This window comes from Cucurbita pepo, chromosome 2, assembly GCF_057944985.1.
Source record: "Cucurbita pepo subsp. pepo isolate OVF chromosome 2, ASM5794498v1, whole genome shotgun sequence".
Classification (NCBI taxonomy): domain Eukaryota; kingdom Viridiplantae; phylum Streptophyta; class Magnoliopsida; order Cucurbitales; family Cucurbitaceae; genus Cucurbita; species Cucurbita pepo.
The window spans coordinates 4,279,744-4,305,619 of NC_141799.1; the positions used below are offsets into that span (position 1 = coordinate 4,279,744).

Consider the following 25,876-nt stretch of genomic DNA (forward strand, 5'->3'; position numbering starts at 1 on the left):
AATGTTAGTTTATAACTTTAAAAGGTTTTATTTGATTCATAAATTAAAAAAAAGTTAATATATGCTTATACATTTTTAATTTCATGTTTAATTATATCTAAATTTTAAATTGTGTGTTATTAATTAATCTAATAGATCAAATTTAAATTATGGAACTCTGTAATTTTAATAAAATTATTTTAGGAACTATTTATTTTTTTTTAATATTGGACAGTTTAATCAATAAACATAAATTTCAAAATTAAATTGCTGAATTTGTAATTAACATTAAATTCAACTCCCTTTCATAAAATACTTTTCTTAGGCGGTGTGCTTCGTCTTCTTCAAGGAAAAAGCCGACTGAAAATTCTCTGCACAGTCCCTTTCAACTATAGTTTCTTTCCATTTTTTTTACTTTCACACGAAAACTCTGGGCATAGAAATGGAGGAATTTGCTGTGGATGATCCGACTCAGCTACTCGAAGCAGCTGCAGATTTCGCAAATTATCCCGGTTAACCATCTGATACATAATTTCAACTTCAAATTCTACATATTCTACTGAAAATGCATGAGAATCTGACATCGTTAATCATTTCCCATTTGTGAAGGTGTTCGGACTGATGCGTCGGTGAAGGAATTCTTCAGCCGCTTTCCCCTTCCCGTCGTAATCAAGTATTTATACACGATATGAAAATCGAAGCATCTCTTGTTTGATTGATTGTTTTTCAATTTTCTTTTATGTATTTTCATTGCTCTTTTGGTTCTCTTTGTTGACGTGGTGCTGTTTTCTTCTTCAAGTGCTTTACAAGCAAAAGCGGAAATTCCTGGTTTGGAAAACACTTTGGTTGCATGTCTCGACAGGATATTCAAAACCAAGTATGGTGCTTCACTTATACCACATTATATGGTATGTACACTTCCCTTGTATTTTTACTCATGTTTGGGATGTGCTGAGTTTTCTGATACTACAGAGAATAGGGTGCCATGGGGGAGGTTTTTTTGACATTTAATTCTTTACATGTTTATCGATATTGCGGGCCTAGTTGATTGAGTTTAAATTCATTGAAATCCCCCATTATTTTGTTCAACTGCAATAGTAATTCCAATCATGTTATTAGAATCCCTGGATGTGCCTCATGGTCTGTCCGTTGTATTGATTGTTTCTATACCCCCTCCTCCTGCAGCCCTTTGTACAGGTTGGACTACAAGCAGATTCTCAAGCAGTTAGAGGCTTAGCTTGTAAAACGGTAGGTTTTTGTTGCTGCTATGTTCAACTTAAACTAGTTATCCCTCTTTCTTGTCAATTACTTTTCCCTTTCTTTTTGAACTTCATTGTTTGTTATCACTATGCTAGTTATAGCCTTCTGTGTTCTTAAACTAAGAATTCTAAATATCTCCAGGTCACTCGCCTGCTGGAGGAGACCGATCCGACTACTCAGTTGGCCCCACAACTTATTGTTGACTATAACATCTATCCACTTTTGATTGAGTGCCTTCTCAATGGGTAAGAACACATACTGATGATTGTGAATTAAACTATGAATGTGATTGAGCCTTGGATGGTACCAGTATAGTGCCTGTGTGTTTTTAATTAAATACTTATTGTTCATACATTTTTTCTACTTAAAACCTTACTTTAAGTTTGAAACTATAAATAGCACAGCTTTCTCGAATCATCAAAGAACTGTCGAATTATTCATCCAATACACACTTCTTTTACAACTTAGGAACATTTTGTTAATGCTGCAAAACTGTTATATAATTGAATTCTATGATTCCTTTATGGGTCTAGGGGTTCTCAACCCCACGAACTTCCCACCTGTCCCTCAGCTTCTTTGTGTTAAGCATCATTGACCTGATAAAACTCCTAAACTATGCAAATCTATTTAAAGCCCTCAATATTGGAACAAATGATGGTGTTCCTTGCATTTTCAACGTTCATGTTGTTAACTCCAAAAAAGGAAGAAAAAAATATCAGCTTTCTTTAGATTCTGAATCCGTTAGTTTCATCTGTTTTTATGTTGGTGTGGAACTAAGCGTGAGGTTGTCACTCTTTTTTGTAGTAACGAACAAGTTGCTAACTCATCAATGGATGCAATAAAGAAATTAGCTGCATTTCCAAAGGGGATGGTACATATAATATACTATAGCGGTTATTTATCTGCTCAATATGGTTAACTTGTCCTGCATCTTGTTACAATAAATATTTTTTTGCCAAAACTAACTGTAATTTATTGCTCTGTAGGAAATCATCTTCCCAACAAATAAAACGGAAGCAACACACCTAGGAACTGTAGCTTCAACATGCTCATCTCTGGTATTGTAGCGGGTACTTTGACTTTGAGATATTTATTTTATTGTGCAACACTTGATGCTTGCTGAATATCATTTTAAAGAAAAATTCCTCCAACCATGCTCTCTTTTAATAGAGCTCATGTTTATTTATTTATTTATTTTCCCTCAAGAAGTTTATGTTTATTCATTGTCTCTTTTTAGCATCAGTGCCATTTTTTCAATTTGTACTTGTTTTCTTATCATTTCTCTACGACAGGGATCCATCTTCCTTAAGAAAATATTCGAATTCTTAGCCAAATTTTAAAAACAAAACGAAGCTTTTGAAAACTGCATTTTGTAGTTTTTGAAAACACCTGTAAAGAGTAGATAATGAGGCTAATTTTTTTTATCAAACAGGGATTTAGTTACTAATAATTTGTGTTTCTGATTCTTATTGAAATTAAAATTTCCCAGGGAAGAGTCCGAGTTATGGCTTTGATAGTGAAACTGTTTTCAGTTTCTAGCTCTGTGGCATCTGCAGTATACAATTCAAATTTACTAAACCTACTGGAAAGTGAAATCAGCAACTCAAACGACACACTTGTAACTTTAAGCGTGTTGGAGCTCTTGTACGAGGTTTACTATCTCCTACTCCCTGATTTCTTGTTCACTAACATGTGTATCCCCCGTCTGTTTTTATTGTTGGTCTTGATAGACATTAGTAAAAATGGTGTTAGAAATTATGCTATCCCTTCAGTTTTTTTCTTTCTTTTTGTAAATGTTATTAAACTCGTACAAGTTGGTTATTGTGATATCCAACAACATATTCTTAACATGAATTTGAAACAGACATGATTTGAATTGTCATGGCTGAATGAGCTGCCTCTCTGACTTCCTGTTGTTAGTTAAGAAGCAAGATGGTAGTTGCTTAGTGGTTTGATCATGCAAGAAAAATCATTATGGTTGATCATTGTAGATGAAGTGGAATGGGCAATTTGACATGGCAGTGTAGCCTTGCTTGCTTTTGGCAAAACTAACGCAAAGAATTTGTTTAGAATGTTATTAAAATAATTGTTAGGAATAATATTACGATGTTAGGGTTATATTGATCATTAGATAAAGAGTTCGCTAGCAGGGTGGTTATAAATAATGGAGGTGGGAAGGGTTTGTAAGTCATGCATGTTTTTGAACTGGTCTTGTGAGCCAACTAAGCCTCTTTAATTCTTCAGTAACTTCATAATTTTTCTCGACATTCCAATAAATTTGCAGTCCATATTTTCTTGATTTATTATCTCCAGATTGGGAATCTATTAGAATTATGGCCAGGATATATTTTTACTCAAGCATGCCTGATAGAGCTAGAGCAATCATCATGAGTTACACCATGCTCTCTTTTGTTCTTCCTTTGTTTTATCATCCCACCTTGAAAATTTTCATTCTGATATAATTGATTTTCTTTTTATGCAATTTATAACATAATTTTATTATATTTCCAATTGATGAAGTTAGTGGAGATTGAACACGGTACAAATTTTTTGCCAAGGACCAGCTTTCTCCAACAACTAAGCTCTATAATCAGGTTTTGAAGAGAATTATAAACTTCAGTTATACAAGCTAGTGGTCTGACTTTGGATATTGATGGTGTTCTTAATTTTTTTGTTGTATATTGCAGCAACCGGTCGGCAGAGTCTATATTAAGATCCAGAGCAATGGTCATTAGTGGAAGACTTTTGTCTAAAGAGAATATTTTCTCGCTTGTAGATGAATCTTGTAAGCAATAAGTTTACTGCATTTCATTTTATTAGAAAAAGGTGAATTAGATTGAATTAGCTTAACTTGTCAAATTTCAATTTTCACATTCCAAACCTCTTCCCATCAAGTTTTACTTTGGGACACTCGTATCCCTTGGACCTATGATTACTCGTTTTGGCACCATGGATATAAAAGCTACATATAGATCATGAAGATCACATCTATATATAACCTATGTGAAAGAACTAGGAAGCATTACACTGTTTTAGCTCTGTTTTAGGTAGAGCTTCTGTGTCAAAACACGTGTTAAAAGATCACCACTAGTCCAATAGGGTCAAGCCCAATAATTGTATGAGCCCATTGTCTAGATATTTTGGAAATATAGATGTCTAGATATTTTAAGAATAAAAATGTCCACATATTTTAGGAAAAAGAATATGTAGACATTTTAGGAATAAATCTAGAATATCAATATGGTCTATATTGTCTAGCTTCTACTAAAAATACCCTTTCACCCTACTAAGTTTTTCATCCCAAGAAATTTCAAGCAAAGCAAAGTGTAGTAGTTTCTACCGAGTGTCTTGTAGTCTCTTTTCGATTGGACTTAATAAAGAGTGTGAATATTTTCCATAAAAGAGTTGTGTTCAATATGTTGATCATGCACATGTTCGTCTGGACACACTCCGAACATGTCTGACATGCTAAAAACATGGGTAATATTTATTCTTTTTTTTTTTTATCTAGTTTTGGACACAGCTAAAAATAAAGCCAGACCTAAAAAGTTTATAAAAGAAAAGGAGTGAACGACCTTACTTGACCTTGATCTGTTTTATAGGTTATACAATTGTGTCCTTTGAGTTCTAAAAGAAAAGGAGAGAGGATTCTATAACAATTTCTAATCCTTTAGGATGACATCTTCTTCATCACGCTATGGCCAATTAAATTCTTCTATATTTTGAAGCTCTTAAAATATAGTTAGTTGACTTGACTTTCTATGTTTTTATCTATGATGAAGTATAATAAAAAAACTGTCCAGAACATATCTCTGTCCTACATTTTTAGAAATCGATGTGCCTGTGTTGTATTGAGTCCATGTTTCTTAGAGAAGGAATCATGTGCCTTTTATTATATTTTCAATTCAAGTTTTGCATAAATATCATTTAGATAAAAAATTACAAAAAAAATTGCAAGGCTAGGTAGAAAAATTGCACGAACAATGTCCAACCCAGGTTATGAGTTGGATTATTTACTTTTACGAGTAAGGGTTTTCTAGACTGAGAGCCTTTTATGATCGATTTTCTTGCTGTACAAATTCAAAAATATGAAAATCACTTGAGAGATTAGCACAATCTAATTGATTGTGTTGAAAGCAGTTGACAGTAATCTATAATCACCTAATACAGGTGACCCTATTGCCTAATTTAGTCTTCTTAATCTGTAAATTTTGTCATTATCAGTAGGACAAAGAAATCTTTTGATAGTTTCTTGTTTTGCTTTGATATTCTCAGGTGTACGAATTTTAATATCTGCTATAGATGAAATTCTTGGATCATCTGACGGCCAGGATGTAAATGTATGTGAATCTGCATTCGAAGCACTGGGTCAAATTGGTTCGAGTAAGTATAGCTACTGCCACTTGTAGTTTAAGATTTATTTATTTAATGCGAGCAACTGGATTGTGACATTCTGTTACCATTTTTATAATAAGAGATAGAGTGAAGTTGGCATGTATTTCTAAATGCATGAGGACTCCAGAAAATAAACCTCGACCTCTTTAGAACATGTTAGATATTATCTTGTTTTTAATTTTTTCCCTTCCTAATGGAAAACTATGAACATGAAAGCTCGTATATACCCACTAAGATAAGTATTGGATGCTTAGAAACTATTGGCATTTTGGTTAATAATATCTATGATCTGATTTTGACTGTTACAATGAGAATGCAATGTACAGTAACTATTAAGGTTTCTACTTTTCAGAAGGGGTTTGTAGTAGATATCTTTTTCTAATAGGAAACCATAACATTTCATTGATATGATGAAAATTACTTAAGGATAAGTTCCTATCCAATGAATTGCAAAAAACTTGCCCAATTGGTCGTGAGAGAAGATAAACTATAGGTACAAAAGGAGCAATCGATTTACACTAAGAGAGAGCCAAAAGTAATAGATGTCCGAAAGGAGTGTATGTTTAATTTCTTGTCTTTAAAGATATGGGAATTGCGCTTGTTCCAAGTAGACCAAAAGGAAGCCCAGATAAAATTCAGCCAAAGGATTTTCCTTTCTTTTTTGAATGGATGACCATTGAACACATTAGAAAGGAATGCTGATGATTTTGAGGGAATAGGAGAAAAGGATAGATGGTAGATGGGGAGATAAGCCAAAATAGCTTGTATGAGAGTCAGTCGACCTTACTTTGAAATATGAGCACATTTTCAACTATTGGCATCCAAAAGGTATTGAGACTTTGGCTTACCATTCAGAGACAAACCCAAATAATCAGCAGGCCACTTTCCAATTTTGCAACCCCATTTCGCTGCCAATGCCTCTTGCAAGAGAAGTATCAAGATTAATCCCCAAAAAGTCAGTTTTCTGACAATTAATATTCATCCCAGATGCTTCCTTAAACTCATTATTGGTGTTGAACAAATTATTAATGTGATAGACATCAGGGGATGGCAAAAAAGGTGAGTAATCGATAAGCAAAGATCTACCCTGTCCACTTCAAACCCTTTTAATCAAACCTTTCATTTTCGCGAGGGAGAGAATTCTGCTAAGAGCGTCCATAACAATGGTAAAAAGGAAGTGTGAAGTACACCTTGTCTTAGGCGTCGAGAAGCAATGATCTTACCAAGGGGTTTCCACTGATAAGAGGGAGAAGTTAGTAGATGGCATATAACCCCTATTCCACCTCCTCAGATGCCCAAACCCTTTGCTTGCAGAATAAGGTCTAGGAAATTCCAGTCAACCTTGTCAAAAGCCTTTCCAATATCTAGTTTGATCACCATAACCGATTCCATCTGTCGATGTATCTCATCTATTCGCTCATAAGCAATCAAAGATGCATCAATAATCTGTCTATTAGCCACAAAAGCTCACTGATTATCTGTTTGACCCCAGTGATTTGTTAGTGCTCAATTTATTAACAAAATGAATGTCTTCTTCGGGAAATGGTGCTTCCAAAAACATTTATTTTCCGTGGATTCTTCAAGGAACGAATTTTCTTATAATTTTTTTTTTACCTTTTTTATTAAACATTTTAGAAAACAAGAACAACGGTTATCAAACCCGTTTCTATTTTTTTAATTATTTTTTATTATTCAATAAAAATGAAAGATCAAGAAACAAAATACAGTTAACAAGCGTAATTGATAATTCTATTTTTCTTTATTAAAAAAGTGGAAACGAGTAACAATAAATGGAAGTTACCAAACGTGCCTGAAGGTGTTTTACATCATTTTAACATTTTATTTAGACCTTTATAAACATTTCATCCCCAAAAGCCAACATGTATAGATCAAATTTGTCTCAGGCAAATGGGGAGCCACTTTACTGCTGTCAAGTTATCCAACTTGTGTGAAGTATGTAATTAACGCAGCGTTTGATCGGCATGAACATGGTAAACAGCTGGTAAGTATGTTAAGCTCTTTGACTTATATTTGCGATTATGCCATCGTTTTCTTCACCCCAGTTTCTTTCGTTAAACCATTTGGGAAGGTAAGTATATGGTAAAAAAACTAGATGTTTCAGCTTGCTTTATAAATGATTAAGTTTGGAAAATCCCTTGGAAGCTAGACATTTCTCGGATGACAAAATTCTTCGCTAAAGTTCTTGCAAGGCTTATTAGTGGGAGAGTAGAGGGATAATGTTTTCAACAATGATTAATGTGGAACAGTGGTATCTTCCCTGCTATGCCATGGTTTTAACAGAAAATATGGAATTATGAATATTTTTTGGATTGTAAGGTTGTAAGTGTTGCTATTCTCTTTTTGCACTGGTTTTCTATTTATCAAAAATCATTAACTCTTTATCTTTTGTGTAAAGCGTTATATTGACAACGGAAAGGATTTTTTTTTAAAAAGATGTTTGTGATAGAATGTGAACTGAAATATGCCATCGCCAATCATTTACTCAAACCTAGGCGAGTATCTAATGATATGTGCTTTATGTACCTATAATATTTCACTTATATTTTCAACTGTCAATACAGGCAGCCATGCACGCTCTTGGTAACATCTTTGGTGAAACTCGATCTGAGAATGATGTTCTGCTGAATGATAATGCAGAAGAAAATTTACGGGACTTAATTTATCAAACTGCATCCAGAAGTCCAAAAATGACGCCATCAGTGAGTGAAGGGTTTAGGGTTTATTTCTTTTGATAATATTTTCCTGCTTCAAGTATGTTTCCTATCTAAAGTAATTTGGAATTGGATATCTAATCTGCTTTAGTTGCAGAATATATGTCATTCCAATTCAAGCCAATCCTTCTGACTCACTTGACAAGATTAGACATTCCTCTGTTTCCTTACATGTTAGAATTAAAACAAAATGCTTAAGCTGATGGTAATGGAGTTAAGTTCATATATCAAACATGTTGGTCCACAGGCTTCGAAGTGTAACAGATTCTTGAAATAAGAATTGCTGTCTGTTCGTGAAATTAATTTGGTTGCTAAGCAATGTTTTAGAAAACATTCCTCAAGGCAACCTCGAGAAGCAAGACATAAGCCTTGAGGCAGTATGAGATGTAACATTACAATAGTACAAAACATACTCGAAAATTAATAACTATAAAGGAAAATATCTCAATAGTCCATCTATATTCATTACTACATCTAACTTGCTTGTGTTAATAAGAATCTAATCAAAATGAAAACAAAGGTAAAGTAGGAAAAAGAATAAAACTCACCGTGAACAAATAAAAACAAAAAGAGAACAAGAGTGAAGGGGAAAAAATAAAACAAAATTCACCTTCTTGTGTTGTCAAAGATTTAGCTACCTTGCAGTTTTTTTTCTTTGGTTAATGCAGACACTCGCAGTTAGCTCTATTTTAAAATAACACAGCAAGGTGAAAACTTTTTTGTTTGTTAAGTAAACCAATTGAACTGCTTATGCCTTCTTAGTTTTCAGTGCATTTTTAAGTTCTCTCAGATATTTTCATGGCCCTATAGCTCACTACCAATGAACACAAGGCTTATGCCCTGTAGCCTCAGAGGCGTTCATGGACAGGCGTAGGTCTTTTTTTATGTGTTGAAGGCATAAGCCTTGAGACGCAATGTTTCCGCCTCACCCTTGAGGTGCAATATTTCCTCCTTACCTCAAGGCTTATGCCTTGAATTGAACGCATTATAAAGCATTGTTCCCAAGATATATGATGTGATGCTTCATACATTACTTGGTTATCACTGTTGTTAAGCCTTATGGAAAGATGTTTTTAGTGTTCTTTTAGAGTCTGGAGGGTATCATCCTTTTTCACTCAAGACTGCTTCAACTGAACAAATTGACCTATTTTCACTTAATTATCTTCAGCAAGCAACAATTTTGACATTGTTCTTCATTTCTTTCATGATCATAGTTTTTAAAAGTCTTAACAAGCTGCTATGGCAGGGCCTTATTCTAGCTGTCCTTCAACAGGACTCTGAGATTCGCTTGGCGGTGAGTGTTTCAGTCATTTTTTGTTACTTCCAACACTCTTTACCTGTCTTTTAACTGGCCTTAAAGAATCTTGATCTTAGTTTTGTAGAAAAATTCCCAAAAGATAAAAATACATGATATTGGTCAAGCCAATACTCTTAAGAGGACATAAATTAAAAATAGTCTGCAAGGTGCAAAGAATTCAAAATGTCTGTTCTTGTTCACGATGATTTATCATCCTTTATTATTGTGGATGGGGTAACTTGCAATCTTAGCGTATGGTCATTGGCATGGAGGCCTATTTTTCATAAAAAATGAGAACGCAGATGCTAAAAAACATGGATATGAACGCATAGAAATGGGTGCATGTATGAAGATTTGATATAGATATGTAGTACTTTGCGTTTTTTCATGTAAATTAGGCATAGCAAGACATTTGATGTTTAGAGGATAAATATCTTATTTAGAAGCACATCCTATAAATTTGCATCAAATGGGTCTTCCTTGGTCTAGACAATTTTCTTAGTTTGTTTTTTGTTTAGGAAGTCTCAACTTCCAGTAAGAAGGTTGCTTGGTTATGGGTTTAGTATTATCCTGGGCAAGAAACTATGTGGGTTCTAGTTTCCTATGTATTTAAATTTATATGACTTGCTAACACAACTTTTTCTTCAGAGTTATAGAATGATAACTGGGTTGGTCGCTCGACCGTGGTGCCTTATGGAAATCTGCTCGAAACAAGACATAATAAATATAGTTTCTGATGCAAGTACCGAGACTACAAAAATAGGTATATGTGCTTGCTCTCCCTTGCATCCATCTTTTTTTCATGATTGTCGTGTATGCATCATTAGAAATCCCACGGTCGCTACAAGCATAATTCTTACTTAATTAGGTATTTATCTCAGGAATTTAACAGTAATATAATTAAGCGAGCATTCTCCTCCTTTTATGGTGTTCCAGTTAAGGGTTGTTGATTTCTTTAGTTGCGACATAGTTAAGCATTCTCAAGCTTTTGTATTAGCCGTTGGCATGCAAACCTGCAATGTTCTTCAGATGTATAGAACATTAGTTCTTCCAGTGTCACAGTTTCAAACGAAATGTTCTAAGCATGTTCAGAAAAGAATTATTGTTGATGGCCTATGCTCATGTTCAATTTTAACTTCCTTTCTTCAAATTAATATCCAAAATCTTGCAAATCATATTCACCCACTTGTTAATAACAAGTTTGCTAAATATATTGCTTTCTAGACCCTGTGAAAGCAACCCTACGAACTCCAAGCAATTCGAAATATGCTGTTGGGTATTACAATTGCTCCCATTGATTAAATCCCTTTGCTGTTCTTGTCTGTTGTTGGATCAAAGACATTTATTAGCATTTATTTCTGAATCATATCTTGGTGTCGTTCAGTCTTTTTTGTAGTCTAATTATTTCAATACATTGACATGCATTATATCATTATGAAAAATGTAATGTAGGGTGCCGCTATTTTTTGGTGTGCATTTCAGGAGTGTCTTTCATGATGCAATTCTTCATGTATGAACGCATTTCTTATTGTATGAATCTGCTTTTGTGAGATTCATAAACTCTTTTGAAACAAATATTTCATGCACGGGTTGGCATGTAATTAGATAGATTTGAGCGATCCTCCCCCTATGTTTGATGCTAATCTCAATCACATGGTTTATATTTTATTATTATTTATATATATAATTTTTTTTTCATTTTTTTTTTCAGGAATGGAAGCTAGATATAACTGTTGTTTGGCTATCCATAAGACATTCATGTCTTCAACAAGGCTTACGGGCGATCCTGCCCTTGCTGGAATAGCTTCGAAGGTTAGATGGGATGCATAAATGAACTCTTGTGCATAAATATTCCATCCTTTTCTTCAACATTTTCCTTTTCAAGGCAGTTCCTTCTAGTAGTGCTCACAAAACTGGCTCTGGTTGTATGGCTCATGTCTGATTAAGAAAGAAAAATCTAATTGATATAATATGTATATGGCTATGCAATAATACCTTAAAATAGGAAAGGAAGGGAGAAAAACAACAAAAACAAAACTAAGCAGATAGCCCGGAAAGGCCATCTCCATGTTTTCAGTTTATCTTGTATACATCCTTTTATTGTTTTTTTTATAATTAATGTGGGGTGAAGATTTGAACATCTAACCCCTTGATCGACGTTATATGCTTTATGCTGTCTCAATGTCTGAATCAAGCCTTTTGTCGTCTTACTTGGGAAAAAAGTAGTGTGTAATTCTGCTGTTTGAGTTTGAAAATTCGAACTTCGTAGTGGTTATATGCCTACTAATCGTTACACGGGTTTGTCTGCAGTTGCAGGAAGCTGTTCAAAATGGTCCATATCTTAGTAGAAGAAAACTGGAAACTCAACCAGCAATAATGACAGCTGAGAGATTTTAGGAGTACAGTATGGATCAAAAGTAAGCAAGCCTTACATACAATGGTTCGTAGGGTAGTTGCATCTTTGGTTTCTAGTTGATCCGAGGAGTTCACAGAAGAAGTTGAAACTAGATTGAGCATTTTCCATGGATTGTGTGCACTAATATTTCTCTACTTTGTTCAGTTTCCTGAATGGATTGCTTATTCAAATTTGCTTGGGACAATGAATTTGTTTAAGTCAATTTTTTTTTTTTTTTTTAAATATTTCATATAAAACTTTTTTTTAAGAAAAAAATTAATCCAATTGTTTGAATCACTTATTTAAATATAATAACTTAAAATAGACAATTTTAGCCAAAAAAAAAAAAAAAAAAAAAAAAAAGGGTTCAAATTTATAAAAATATGAGTCAATATTAATAAACTTATTTCAATAATTTTTTTTTTTTTATCTTTATTTGTATTTTATCAAAATATATAAAATTAATATAAAAATATATTAACTTATTAAAAAATATGAATGAAAAAGCTGGAAATAAATTCTCCTTGGCTCTTATGTGGGGTTGGAATTAAAACTTAACCTGGTTGGGGATATACAAAACTGGAATCCAAACACCCAAAAATAACGGAAAATAAACCGATACTGCGTAGCTCTTCTTCCAGTGGATAAGCACCTACAGAAGTGCAATAGAACCGCCATTCTTCAAACTGTGGAGCTTCGTGAATTGCCCAGCGAAAAATGGCGGCGGCTTCATTTAGTTGCTTTGCTCTTCCTTCTAAGTTCGGGAATCTTTCCATTAATGCTTCTTCCTCCTGTTTGCCTGTTTCCTCGTCTTCTTTGGCTCTCAAATCTCTCAGTTTCTCGTCCAATATTTCAGTTTCTGCCTTCTCCGATGGTAACTTCTTTCTATCTTCTACTTTGATTTCTTGAAGAATTGGGGTTTATTTTGGTTCATTTTCGTTTAGGGTGCCTGTCGATGAGTGGAGCTCAGAGGCCACTTCGTTACTCTGTGGTTTGCGAGGCGGCTCCTCAGAAAAAGGCTGATTCTGCTGCAAAGAGAGCCCGGCAGGCTGAGAAAAGACGCACTTATAACAAAGCTCGGAAGTCCGAAATCAGAACCAGAATGAAGAAGGTACCTAATTTTGGCTGGTTTTCAGATTTTTGTTATGGAATTCTCTCGGAACTGATGAAATCCATCGCTCGTGAAATTGAAAATGAAAATGAATCTAATGTATCTGTTGATAATGTGGAGAATAAATTTGGGTGTGTTCTGTCTGAGAATTATGCACTCCAGAATTTGTTTCATCTTTGATTGAGTATTTCTATTTGAAACAAACCAGCCCAAGTCCTAACAGCTCCCCTCCTTCTCTAGAAGCTTTATTTTTGGCACTGGAAAGTTGAAGTTCTTGGTGATTTTCGTTTTGGCTGGCATTTGCCTAATTGTTAAGCACTTTTAAAAAACTGAACTGTATCAGAACTGAAGGGGTTAAGTACTTCTGTGTGTTCCTTGGACAGAATTGATGCTTGATGCGTGCTATTTTTTTGTATGATTTTGTTTGCCAAGGTCGATCGTAGCTTGTTGGCTTGATTGCTTTGTTGTTGAGTGTGCTGCTTGATATGAAAATCTGATCAATTGAAGTTCTTGTTTGTAAAAAATAGTTATAAACGCTACCCACCACCCAAATAAGACATGAAACGACAATGTAGGCTACTACAGGGAAGTCAAAGCAACTAAACTAATTTTCTCATGTAGAGAACTAAATAATGATCCTTGGTATATTTTGTTCAGTATGAACTATCAAGCATCCATACTTGATGAAGAATTGGAAAATGACTCACAAAAATAGTTAGGCAGCTATTATAGATGATTGAATATTCTTGTCCAGAGGTGAATTGCTTCAGCATAGAACTTTTTGATGGGCTAGAGATGGGATTTCTAGATGGTTTTCTTGTTGGTAAAGACCAAATTGACGTGTTTGAATGGCGTTTGGCTTGGCCAAATTGTTCGAATATTTAGTTGCTGGTGATAATTGTTGTTGTTTCAACTTTGGATGTGAGGTCCCCTTGGTTGGAGAGGGGAATGAAGCATTTTTTATAAAGACGTGGAAACCTCCCCCTAGCGACACGTTTTAAAAACCTTAAGAGGAAGCCCAAAAGAGAAAGTTCACAGAGAACAGTACCTACAAATGGTGGGCTTGGGCTTGGGCTGTTACAATGGGAGAGCTGTGTAATATTACTAACATCTTTTCCCTTCCCTGTGCTAGTAATAAGCGACCTTTTGTGTTACTGGAGTTCCTTCTTGAAATAATCTTAAGTTTGAGAATCTTATGCACCTAGGACGAATTTCTTTTTTTTTACTTTGGTGTCTCTTGCAAATGTTTAATTATGTTTGCAACGTTAGCCACCACGGATTGGTCCAGTGGTCGAAAGGGTTGTGTTTATAAAACTAAGGAATTAGATGGCCACCTACCCGAAATGTAATATTGTTTGAGGGACCTTGGCCACAAAATATAGTAGGATGATATAGTTGTCTCGAGAGAATAGTTAAAGTGCGGATATCAATATATATATATGTTTGCGAAGTTCTCGTTTGTCATCCTTCCAAGAAAATGAAAGTGTTGTAGCTTAATCCTTTTCGAGTTTCATTCATTTTTCTTTTGGTAACTATTCTTTCTCTCATACAATTCCAGGCTATGGAAGCTTTAGATGATCTGAAGAAGAAACCTGAAGCACAATCAGAGGAAGTCCTTCCAATTGAGAAGCTCATAGCAGAAGCATACTCGGTGATCGACAAAGCCGTGAAAGTCGGAACATTACACCGAAACACTGCAGCACATCGAAAATCTCGGCTAGCCAGAAGAAAGAAAGCTGTAGAGATCCACCATGGCTGGTACACCCCTACCTCACCAGCAGCTGCCTGATGCTACCCTCTTGTTCTCATAGCTAATGGGGCTGAAGAAGGAGTGGGAAGATCAGATCAGATCAGATCAGATCAGATATTGACAAGTTTGTTTCATTTTCCTTCATCTGTTTCTCTTATTTTGATATTTAGTTTGAATGTTGTTCTTTGTCTACTGCTGAAGTTTCACTTCTATATCATCTGCTCTTTGTTAATGGTTCTATACAATTTTAACTTCAACAAAAGCTTGTTTTAAGGGTGAATAAAACTCAAAAACACATCCAAGTTGCTAAGCTTGTCCTAGACAGTCAATGGGAGACCTACCGTAGTTGTTGGCCCTAACCAACTAGATGTATTGTAGCTTAGAACCCAATCCAAGGCTAGTAAGACTACTCCAAACAGACCTATACCAAACAAATGAAATCAGCCCCACTCCGATTTAGCCTTTGAATGCCACAAAACTCTCAGTTCATTTCTTAGAAGTAGGGAGGGTTGCACCTGACGCCGACAAGTTTTGAGTCGAACTCAAGCCCCATATACATTTTGTGTGTGGATGTTCAATCTTCTGTGGCCCAACTAGCTTGCTTCTAGCCAAGTCATTTGACTTGACTTTGCATTCACTTGGGGCCAAGGTCTCTCGGTGCAATGTCACATTTCAATTCTCATTTTGGTTTCCAATTAACGTGGCTCACATGTCTCGATGCCATCCCAAGTCACGGGATGTCGTTGGTCATCGTAGCTCACTCTGCCATGGCAATAAAAAATGAGCCCATGTGTTCATAATATTGGGACATCCCGAGCTTTCATCCATCTAGGTTCTATCGAGACATTGGACTCTCATTTATAGGCTTCGTTCCAGATAGTGGGTGTTTGATCCAACCTCTAACACATACCATTTCATAACCTCTAACACATGTTTGATCCAACCAGATAGTGGGCTAATACTATGCCTCCAAGTACATTTCGAAGTGTTTTTGGTCTAGCAGATATAAATATGATGTTGACGAACGGACATACAATGTCGACGTTCGTCTGTTTCGTGTCCGATGGACACCAAATTTGACGAGTTTCATATGACTTGACTCTAGAATCGCATGCTCAAATTTACTTTAGAACCCAAACTTTCGAGATTATAACTGAGGGCCCTACCCAACCATTCAACAAGCCTATGTCAAGACTTAAAAACTTCATGTCACTCTATGATAAAGAAAAAGGACAAAAAAGAAAAGAAAGGAAAAGAAGAAGCGTACACGCAGAAAGAGAGATGATAGAAAGGTAATGAAGTAGAGATGACGTGGCAGCATCAGAATCTAGAGGCAAGTAGAGCCGTTAGATGAGAAGATAGTCTTCCCATGACTGTCCATCCAATTTCAAAAGAAGTTATAGGATCCCACGCGGCGCCGCAATCACAACCAAAATTGTCAGTTTTTTTCCATTTTCCTTTTCTTTAAGTTGCCGTCAGCAACCGGTTACCGGTGGCACCCACGAACCAAACCTCCCACGTGACCACACCCACCGCCCCTCTATTTATCTCTGCCCGCATTTTAATTATTTATTTTATATTCAATTACTAATTCTTCCCTCACCACAATATTACATTACCTTTGCCTTCTAACAATTTGTAACGAAGAATGTTTGATAATTAAATAAATTATAAGAATATAAAAAAATAATAAATAGAAAAAACAATAAATAAAAAAATATCTATCGTAGACAAATATCTTATAATAATATATATATATATATATATATGGTAAAGTATAATTTAGTACTAAATATGCTTAACACTTCCATTTTCAATTTTCCTTTTGGTTATTAAAATAAAATAAAAAAATTTGACGTCATGATTACATGATATTGAAATAAACCGTCTTAATTTTTCGTATATTTATATATATATATATATATATATATATATATATATATTGAGTTGGAAAGATACAAATATCGATTATAAATGTCAAATATTATAATATTTGTAATAATTTTAAAATTAAAATTAAGTTGAGTTGTAACTCTAATGGGACAAAAAAAAATTGGCAACACATCTACCCGTCCAAAATTTTCATTTTCCAAAAATTCAACAAAAAAAAAAAAAAAAAAATCTAACCTAATTTAAATTTTTAATTTTTAATTTCTAATTTTGAAGCCTGTTAAATTTTAAAAATTTTAATTGGAACTTAATCGCCACCACCCAAGTGGAGGAGACGGCGGAGCGGGGAGGCAAGGAAAGGGAGCGGTCAAACGCCTCGTTGACTGAGCTTTGAATATATTCATCACCTAAGTTTCCTTTCATTTTCTTTTTCCAAAGGCTGCATGGGGCACGTGCTTTGTGCGTGATTCAGACGCTCCTTCTTCTACGCTCCAAAATTACTCCTCTTTTATTTTCCCTCTCTCTCTCTCTTCCGCCTATATAAACCCTAAATCCTTCCCCAATTTCCCATCCGAATTTCATTTCGTATCAATTCCTCTCTATAACCACGTTTCTTTACATTTCAAAACAGAATCGATTAATGGCTGCCGGAGTCCGATCTACTTCAACCGCCGCCGTTGAGATCCGGTACAGAGGTGTTAGAAAGAGGCCATGGGGCCGTTACGCAGCGGAAATCCGCGACCCTCGCAAAAAAACTAGGGTTTGGCTTGGTACCTTCAACACGGCGGAGGAAGCTGCTCGTGCTTACGACGCAGCGGCGCGTGAATTCCGAGGCGCTAATGCCAAAACCAACTTCCCAACTCCGAACGAATATCTCAACAAGTTTCGTAGATCCGCTTGCAGTAGTCCCAGCGAGAGCAGCACCGTGGACTCCTCTTCCGCTCCATCCCCGACGGATGCTTCCCTCACTCGCTTCCTCGATGGCAGCCATCCTCCGGCCATTTCCCGTCCAATCTTCTTCTTCGACGCGTTCGCTCAAGCGGAGAAGATGAGCGACTTTCGCCGGACTGTAACCGTCGCTGTTGCCGGCGGATCGGCGAGCGATTCCGATTCATCATCCGTAGTTGATTTCGACGACGATTCACAAAAATCACGGCCGTTTGATTTTGACCTGAATCTTCCGGCGGTGGAAGTTGCCTGAGGATCTAATTTTTCAAATTTAATATATATCCGTAATCCATTTTTAGGTTTGATGAAATGTTCTGCCTTAAATGAGATTGAAAAAAAAAAACTGCGTTGTTGTATAGATAACAGGAATTCCTCCTTCCACTTTTAATGGATAATTTTATTTAAAAATTTAAATTCCTTTTCTCCCCTATTTTCTCGAGAACGACACGTCGGACGAATACAGCAGATCTTGAGTCGCCGGCACGAATCACAATAGAGCCGACTTGTCGTTTGGGGGTTTTTTTTAATAAAAAAATTGCGTGTTTCCATAAATTATCCGTATCCCGCGTCGGCCGTCGTGGGGGCGGCGGCGGGCCCATAACTCTTTATAAATAAATTTAAATTTTGGTCGATATTTTAAAGTAATAAAAATGAGGGTAATATTTTAAAAAAATAAATAATAAATGAGTGAAAGAAAATGCACCGCAGCAGGTTCATGATGGGTAGGCGTGGGGGCGCACTCCTGTGTTTCTCTTTTTTACAGAGCCCATCTGACCGTCCCTCGTGATCGCCATGGTGGCCGTCATTATCCGACACGTTTCCACAAGATATTCTTAATCCAACGGCTCAAATTTTTTACTTAAAAAACTTTTTTCACAAAATAAAATATTAATTATTGTTGCAGGCGGCAGGCATATACGCCACTTAAATATTCAACCAATCGTAGAAAAAAAAAATCATAAAAAAAAAAGAAGAAAAAAAAGTAAATTCCTGCCACGCCACCACCTGTCGTTACATTATTTTAAATAAAATTGTAATATACTCAAATTATTTAAATATTTTCTTAATGTCGCGGTTCTAATTAATTAATTATTTATTTATTTATAGGGAACCAGTCTAAATCTTCATTTTAAAACGGGGAACAAAAGGAGATGCGTCCACGTGGCGGAAGGTGGCGTCAGGGGTGGGACCTGTAATCCGCGTGGCGTGGAACCCGTCTCAACGCGGCTGTGTTTTGGCGGTGCTGGATCCGGGAAAGGCGCCCAATCATTTAGGACCACGTCAGTGGATGTACGGATAAAATTGGTAGGCCGGCTGTTGTGGCGGTGAGTTGTCTGAAAGGGACAGACAGTTAAGGCGACGCGTCCGCAGATTTCAGACTAGGGCTGGGGTGAGTTTGATTCCCACTGCCACGTGTACTAATTCTTTTTTTTTTTTGTTTTTAAATTTAATTATTTTTAAGGCGGTTGTTAAAAAAGATGGGGGCGGCTGGGAGCGTGAGGCGGCTTTAAAGCTGTATGCTGTTGGGTTGTCAGGTAACCAACCGCCTTTTATGCTGTCTTCACACTTTTTCTTTTTAAGTCAAAAAAAAATCAAAATTATAACTTGAAGATAAATCAATAATAATTTTTTTTAAAAAATAATTATTACGTTATTTTAATTTATATTTCAAGGGGAAATTATAAAATTTAAATTTTTATGACATTTTAATAATTTATCATTTATTTTAAATTTTATAAACTAAATTTTAGTGGAATTTTTTTATTACAAAAAAAAGAGAGAACAAGAGGCCCAATATTCAACCCATCTCCTTGTTCATCGGATCCAAACGGATGTCCAATGGGCCGAATCTTACAGCTTCTTCTTCACGTCAACAATGGCAATGCTCGTGTCCTTCGTCTACTGGAATATGGACGAATTTAGGAGAAAAACGCGGTTTCCTTTTTCTCCGGATTACATTCTCTCAATTCAAGCTTACTTTTACTGTTTACTACGGAGCAGTAGTTGCTTCAGACGGCGGCGCTATCCTTTCCCTGTAGAAGCTGAGTCGGAAAACGAGCGATGGGAAGGGTTTTTGTTGTGGAAAAGGAAGGGCGATCGTACAGATGCAAGTTCTGCAATACACAGTTAGCTCTCGCTGATGACCTTGCATCTCGGGTGTGTATACATCTGTTTTTAACGCAGATTTTGTTTAATGTTCGGTAACTGTTTTACATTTCAGCTGCTCTTTCGTCTAACTTTTTCGCTCTTATTTGATCAGACCTTTCATTGCCGCCGGGGAAAAGCTTACCTCTTCAATCATGTGTGAGTTTTCTATCTTGATTTATAATTTGGGTCACTATGCACTCAAAACTGCCCGCATATTGAACTAGTTTATATGTTCATGTTGTAGATCGTCAATTATTTAAGTCTCGATTCATGTAGATTTTAGGTAGCTAAAACTAAGGCATAGAATTGATATTGGCCTTGATTCATAAGGGCTTAATCGATGTTATGTTAGTGTCTCAAACTCCTCATCATCATAATTTATCATTTAGCTCATCATAGATAGATTAACTGACGTTCTTTTCTTCCTTGAATCAAATGAAATCAGGTTTAGTTTAGTAGTTCAGTCTCATTTATCTTGAGTCTTTATAAGAGAGTAAATGAATTTGCTGCTTCACCAGGTGAAAGAGTGAAATCAGTTGAAGGCCAAATAACATAAATAAGATGAGAGTCACCCTATTCAATTACAAAAAGAGGAAGGGAAGGAGTGGATTTTCTCCTATTGTAAGTGTATGATATGATCAACAATCAAGCCATAACATCGAGATGCTTTACTCCTAACCCCACAAGGTTCCGAGACGGAGCGCCACACTTCTTCAAGGCCCTACAGAGCTTCTTCATTTACTTGTGTGAGTCCCCCACCTGCTCACGCTCCTTACCAACAACCCGGTGCTTCGCTGGAACACATCATAGGTTAGTCCAACAACCAGTGGGTTCCTCGTTGCTGCACATTAGCAGAAAAAAAATGAGTGAATAGCCAGTCCCATGCAAGTTTCTCAATCGGTTTCCTTTATCCTTTAGTAGAGCTTTAGTCATTCCCTCCTCCCTCATCTTTTCAGTCGAGATTGATTATGAATGTCCTTTAGTTTTGAGATTTTGGAGTTGAGCAGCCCGCGACTACAAGGTCATGGATCAAGTGGTAGTAAACTTCTACGTGCTTAGAGCAGGCATGAAACACAGGATTGGCCAAGAGATAAACAGCCAGAAGCAGACAAGAAAAAGTCCCTCCCCTTTTTGTTTGCAAGTAGAGCACTAAAAGTACCCAAACTAGCCTATCTACTAAGCGTGCAAGTGGAGAGAACTCCATATTTGAGAGAAACTATACAAAAAAAATTGGAAATGAGATTCCTTGTAGGCTGACTTTCGTTTGAGCAACTACTGCACTCAACTATGCTATAAGTTGGAGACCAAATATGGGTATAGTGTAGGCTGCTATGAAAGGAAATTCAGGCTAACCATAGAGATGAATAAAGCATAATAGGAGTTGTCCCTCACATACGCATTTTGAGGGGAAGCCCAAAGAAGACAATATCTATTAGCGATGGGTTTAAGCTGTTACAGGTGAGTTGGAGAGAGACAAGCTTTTTTTCTTCCCTTTGTTACATACAAAATAGTCATGTTTATCGTTTACCATGTTATTATCATTACAAAGCATGGATTATATTCACTTACATTTTGGAGTTCTTCATAAAGGATGAACATTTCTTCCGGAGCATTGGAAGAGAGGATGATGCTCTCAGGACTACATACAGTAGCTGACATATTTTGTTGCACATGTGGCCAAATTGTCGGGTGGAAATATGTAAGCGAACCTTCCATGTCGGGTGGCTACCAATATGTATAATTTGCCAAAACTCTGTCAACATGTTTGTTACTCATTATTTCATTCAGGACGCAGCACATGAGAAGAGCCAGAAATACAAGGAGGGCAAGTTTGTTCTTGAAAGGTGGATTTCTCATGTCTGTAAGTTGGTTAACTTGTATAAATCTTTTGCAGTCTCAACTATTTTTTACCTGTGTTGAACCAGGGGGAGGATCGTCGATGACACATTGAATTTTCGACTTAGTATCAGTGATAGCAATGATAATTAGGGTGTGACATTACCATGTTACTATAGATAATGAATCATGATAATTCTAAATGACAATGCTTGAGTTTGTAAATAATGTAATAATGTCTGGAGTATGTAAATGCTGAGCTATGTAGATGGGCATGCCTTTTTCCTTTTTCTTCTTGTTCATTATTTTCAGTGATTATTAAAAATTGTTGGATTACTCATCTTAGGATGAAATACTATCTCCATTGGATTGAGACATTTTGGAGAGCCCACAGCAAAGCCACGAGAGCTTATGCTCAAGGTAATCAATATCATATCATTGTGGAGAGTCGTGTTCATCTAACAATCTCATCGTTGTAAATATCCGATTAAAATGGCTACTTGTAGCTTAATTAAGCCAGATTTCATATTCATTTTCTAATTTAAATAAATTTCATCAAATTTTGAGATGTATTTGTGTTTATTGATATATTTGTATAGGTTGTTGAGGGTGGTGGTTGTAATATTCATCGCTTTTTTTTAGATACTATTTTGTAATATTTTATTGATTATATAAAATTTACACCCACTGCTGATGACTACACCAATCACTACTACTGTTTGCCTCACAGGACAACCGTCCGCCACCCACCTCCGGCGACCACCACCACCACCATCTATCACCAACCTCCAACAACCACCGTCTACTGCCCACAAATAGTGACCACTGCCTACCATCTGACCTTTGCCAACCACTATTCACCTCTTACAACCACTACCTACATATGGTGACCACTACTGTCATCCATCGTCTTATATCCACTCGTAAGATCCCACATTAGTTGAGTAGGGGATCGAATAATTTCTTATAGAAAGTGTAGATGTGGTTTAAAATTGTGAGGTTGATGGTGATACCAAACAAGTCAAAACAGATAATATTTACTACCGCTGGTTTGAACGGTTACATTCCCTTCCCTTTGAGAATTTGATAACAGTATAAATATTTTGTAAATAAAAATACTTGGAATGTTTTAATTTTAAATTGTTAAAAAAAAAAAAAAAATTAAAAAGGAAAAACACTTAATTAATTCAAAAAGTGGACACGAATAAACTTGGAGAAAGAGTGTGAAGGACAGCGGTTGTCAACGAAAAGAGAAACGGACCTCTTCCAGTTTGCGATGAGATCCGTCGGAAACAGAGCAAACCCTTCATCAACCTCCAATCCCTTCACTTTTCTAATTTCCCAACCCTAATTCCCACATTCAATTTGATTCTTCTCTTTTTGCTTTCAATTTTCCCCCTTTTATCTGTTTTTTCGTTCTTCTCCCTGGTAATTGCAGGTTAAATCCCGATGGGAAAGTTCTCTTCTCGCAAGAAGGGGCGTTCCAAGACTTCCTCATCCCAGGTACTCTCTCTCTCTCTCTCTCTCTCTCTCTCTCTCACACACACACACACACACACACGGGAATTGTTCTAAGATTATGCTGTAGTTTGGCTTATGAATTCACGAATATATCTGGGAAATCTTTGCTTGGTCGATTTGTATGCTTGAATTTTAAGTTTTTGTGTATGAGTTTCTTCTTCGTCTTTCACTTTTTTAGTTTTGCTTTCAGCTGGCAATTGGTAAATGTGATATTGGTATTGTGGTTGCGGTTTAAAATATGAATGTTTGCTCCATCTCTTGCCGCTCTTACCTCATATACGATTATTTTGATGCCGATGTGAATTTGTTTTGTGTCCTTTTCACCTTTTTGGCTCAAACCATGAAGAGAAGTAGGAGAAAGAGTAGGAGTAGTAGGAAACTGAAGTCCAAGAAGCTGCGATATCGCCATGATTCTCCCTCTGGCTCTGACAATGATTTTGAAAGCTCAACTTCATTGTCTTCTTCTAGCACGGAGGATGACGAAAAAGTGGGAAGATCTCGATCCAAGATGCGTAAGAATGCTAAAAAGAGAGCCAAGAAGCGATCTCATGACCGTCAAAGAAGGGATTACTCCCCTCATCCCAGAAAGAGGAAGCATTCAAAGAGAGACGAGTGTTGGGAGATGAAGAAGAGCAATAAAAAGAAGCGTAAACGAGATGCGAGTGTTCGTGCCACAAGTAGTGACTCTTTGAGCTGCTCGACTTGTGGAGATGGGAGTACAACCAGCAATGAGAGGGAAATCGATAGGCGTAAGGGCAGGTCTAGAAGGAGGAAAGAAAATATGGGGAAGATTGAACGGAGTCGGTATCGGTCAAAGAGTCATTCGCCATGCTCTTTATGTAGTGAAGGTAGTGATCATCAGAATGAGGTTGAGGATGTCTGTTATGTTGAAAATAACTTTAGACGACTAAGATCTGTAATCGTTGTAGTAGGAGAGGAAGATAAATTAGAGACGTTTGATGGGAATGAACTACCAGAAAACGTCACGCATCAACCTGATCATGACCACCCTTCTTTTGGGGATATAAACAGAAATGATGGGATGAGTAATAGAGAATTAGATAATCTTATATCTGAAGAGGCACCAGTGATTATAACTGACAATAGAAACTCTATAGTTGTGAAAGATGATGGAGTTCAAAATGAAGGAAGCAACAATAACCATGGAGGATCAACTCATGACCATCCTTTATATGAAAGAAAGAATGGTTGTTCTGTAAACACCGACGACACAAACTGTATCGACTTAGAGTCGATTTTAAGACAGAGGGCTTTGGAAAACCTAAGGAAGTACAAACGGGTGCTCCCAAGGAATGTGGAAACTCCTGCTAATTGCAAAGTTGACAATAGTAATGATGCGAAGCAACTGGACTCCCCCGTCTCTAAGTCGGTTCACGTGACTTCCCCTAGGGATGAGGCTGGGATAAATGGTGACAGGTTCTCTAGACAAGGTGGAGGGAACACTGTAAATTCAATGATAATTGAAAATGGTGTTAAATCTACCGATGAAATGGACTCGGCCGTTGCATCTACGTATGATCCTGTCTATTCTTCACAGCGCCTGGGTAAGGTTTCCAATGGAAGCAATGATATGAATGAACTGAAGCAGCATATTTCGTCAGTAGACCAGGAGGTTGTAAACGATAGTATTTGCCAGAAGGCAGATGCAGATATTTGTCCAACAACTAACAGAAGCAATTTGGTTATTGCAGCTTTGAAGCCCGAGTCGAATGTTGATTCTCTTACCGAGCAGGCATCTGCCTCTCAGGAATCTATCCAAACAAAGCCATCTAAATCCGACATGGGCGACGGTGAAACCGCTCAAACTCAGACCCAGATGAGGAACAATGATGTTCAAAATGGTTTTGGATCTCCAGCTCACAAGCCTTCTTCTTCTTCTTCCCTTAATTCTATTTCAGGAGAAAATCTCTTGAACGAGTCCAGACACGAGAGTGGTGAAGGCTCACAGTTCGAACAGAAAACCATGTCGGTAAAGCGGGGTGGTGAAATGGTGCAGGTGAGAATATTGAGTACTGACTAAATTTATATATTCAGCAGGGAGTATAATTGTACTAGTTTTGTTAAGAACTTGGAACGGATCTGCAAATATTCATTTCAGGTGAACTACAAGGTGTACATTCCAAAGAGAGCTCCTGGTTTGAGTAGGAGGCAACTCAAGCGGTGACTTAAGATCCATGATTTTGCAGCCTTGTAGGATGCTCCTGTTGCTTCCCATTCCAAAGATTGTGGAGTTTTGGATTAGAATTTTCCATTCGCTTTCTGTGCGATGGATCTATAAAGCCTTGAAATATGAACAATAATTAGTGCAGCCAATTGGTAGCATTTGTCTGTTAACTTTTCCATCAGAATGATCAATATGACCATTTGATCAAACGAGATCCAAGTTTTCTTTGTGATGTTCGGAGCCAGCCATGATTCACACAGGTTGCCAAATCTATCCCGAAATATTGGGATGATATCGACAATGCTTTTTTTGAAAGAATAGAAAATTATAACACCCCGATTAAAGTAAAACCAGAAGAGGGTTGGAAATGTCTCACCAGCAACCAAACGAAAGATTCATGAATTTCTTGACTCGATGGCAAGCCAAAGC

The 25,876-nt window shown here is 36.5% G+C and overlaps 4 protein-coding genes and 1 pseudogene across 10 annotated transcripts; all 5 read left to right on the forward strand.

Annotated features, from left to right (window-relative positions):
• The first annotated feature begins 288 nt into the window (after positions 1 to 288).
• On the forward strand, positions 289 to 12,284 carry LOC111789113 (ARM repeat superfamily protein). Its single transcript, XM_023669757.2, has 17 exons — positions 289 to 491; positions 589 to 652; positions 779 to 887; positions 1,165 to 1,227; positions 1,381 to 1,484; positions 2,044 to 2,110; positions 2,226 to 2,297; positions 2,729 to 2,890; positions 3,760 to 3,833; positions 3,927 to 4,024; positions 5,515 to 5,622; positions 7,539 to 7,636; positions 8,217 to 8,354; positions 9,613 to 9,660; positions 10,312 to 10,426; positions 11,375 to 11,475; positions 11,974 to 12,284. Exons 1-17 carry the CDS (start codon positions 422 to 424, stop codon positions 12,058 to 12,060), a joined length of 1,578 nt encoding a protein of 525 aa, XP_023525525.2. The 5' UTR covers positions 289 to 421; the 3' UTR covers positions 12,061 to 12,284.
• Positions 12,285 to 12,686: 402 nt separating this feature from the next.
• On the forward strand, positions 12,687 to 15,151 carry PRPS20 (chloroplast 30S ribosomal protein S20). Its single transcript, XM_023669759.2, has 3 exons — positions 12,687 to 12,932; positions 13,003 to 13,169; positions 14,728 to 15,151. The coding sequence occupies exons 1-3, from the start codon at positions 12,776 to 12,778 to the stop codon at positions 14,956 to 14,958; spliced, it is 555 nt and encodes a 184-aa protein (XP_023525527.2). The 5' UTR covers positions 12,687 to 12,775; the 3' UTR covers positions 14,959 to 15,151.
• A 2,209-nt stretch (positions 15,152 to 17,360) lies between these two features.
• On the forward strand, positions 17,361 to 18,171 carry LOC111789116 (ethylene-responsive transcription factor 4 pseudogene; annotated as a pseudogene).
• Positions 18,172 to 19,661: 1,490 nt separating this feature from the next.
• Positions 19,662 to 22,663, forward strand: LOC111789117 (protein yippee-like At5g53940). Of its 4 annotated transcripts, none has more exons than XM_087121639.1 (5): positions 19,662 to 19,914; positions 20,018 to 20,061; positions 21,496 to 21,604; positions 21,694 to 21,749; positions 22,472 to 22,663. In XM_087121639.1, exons 1-5 carry the CDS (start codon positions 19,819 to 19,821, stop codon positions 22,629 to 22,631), a joined length of 465 nt encoding a protein of 154 aa, XP_086977765.1. In that variant the 5' UTR covers positions 19,662 to 19,818; the 3' UTR covers positions 22,632 to 22,663. The 4 variants fall into 4 exon arrangements, with proteins under 4 accessions (XP_086977765.1, XP_023525529.1, XP_086977766.1 ...); XM_087121640.1 differs by having other exon boundaries at positions 19,664 to 19,914; positions 21,694 to 21,766; positions 22,472 to 22,613; XM_023669762.2 differs by lacking the exon at positions 22,472 to 22,663 and adding an exon at positions 21,831 to 22,031 and having other exon boundaries at positions 19,664 to 19,914.
• A 255-nt stretch (positions 22,664 to 22,918) lies between these two features.
• LOC111789118 (uncharacterized) lies at positions 22,919 to 25,659 on the forward strand. 4 transcript variants are annotated; one of them, XM_087121637.1, is made up of 3 exons: positions 22,919 to 23,244; positions 23,609 to 25,279; positions 25,382 to 25,659. In XM_087121637.1, exons 1-3 carry the CDS (start codon positions 23,191 to 23,193, stop codon positions 25,445 to 25,447), a joined length of 1,791 nt encoding a protein of 596 aa, XP_086977763.1. In that variant the 5' UTR covers positions 22,919 to 23,190; the 3' UTR covers positions 25,448 to 25,659. The 4 variants fall into 4 exon arrangements, with proteins under 4 accessions (XP_086977763.1, XP_086977764.1, XP_023525532.2 ...); XM_087121638.1 differs by having other exon boundaries at positions 23,614 to 25,279; XM_023669764.2 differs by lacking the exon at positions 22,919 to 23,244 and having other exon boundaries at positions 23,254 to 24,827; positions 24,975 to 25,279.
• The last annotated feature ends 217 nt before the right edge of the window (positions 25,660 to 25,876 follow it).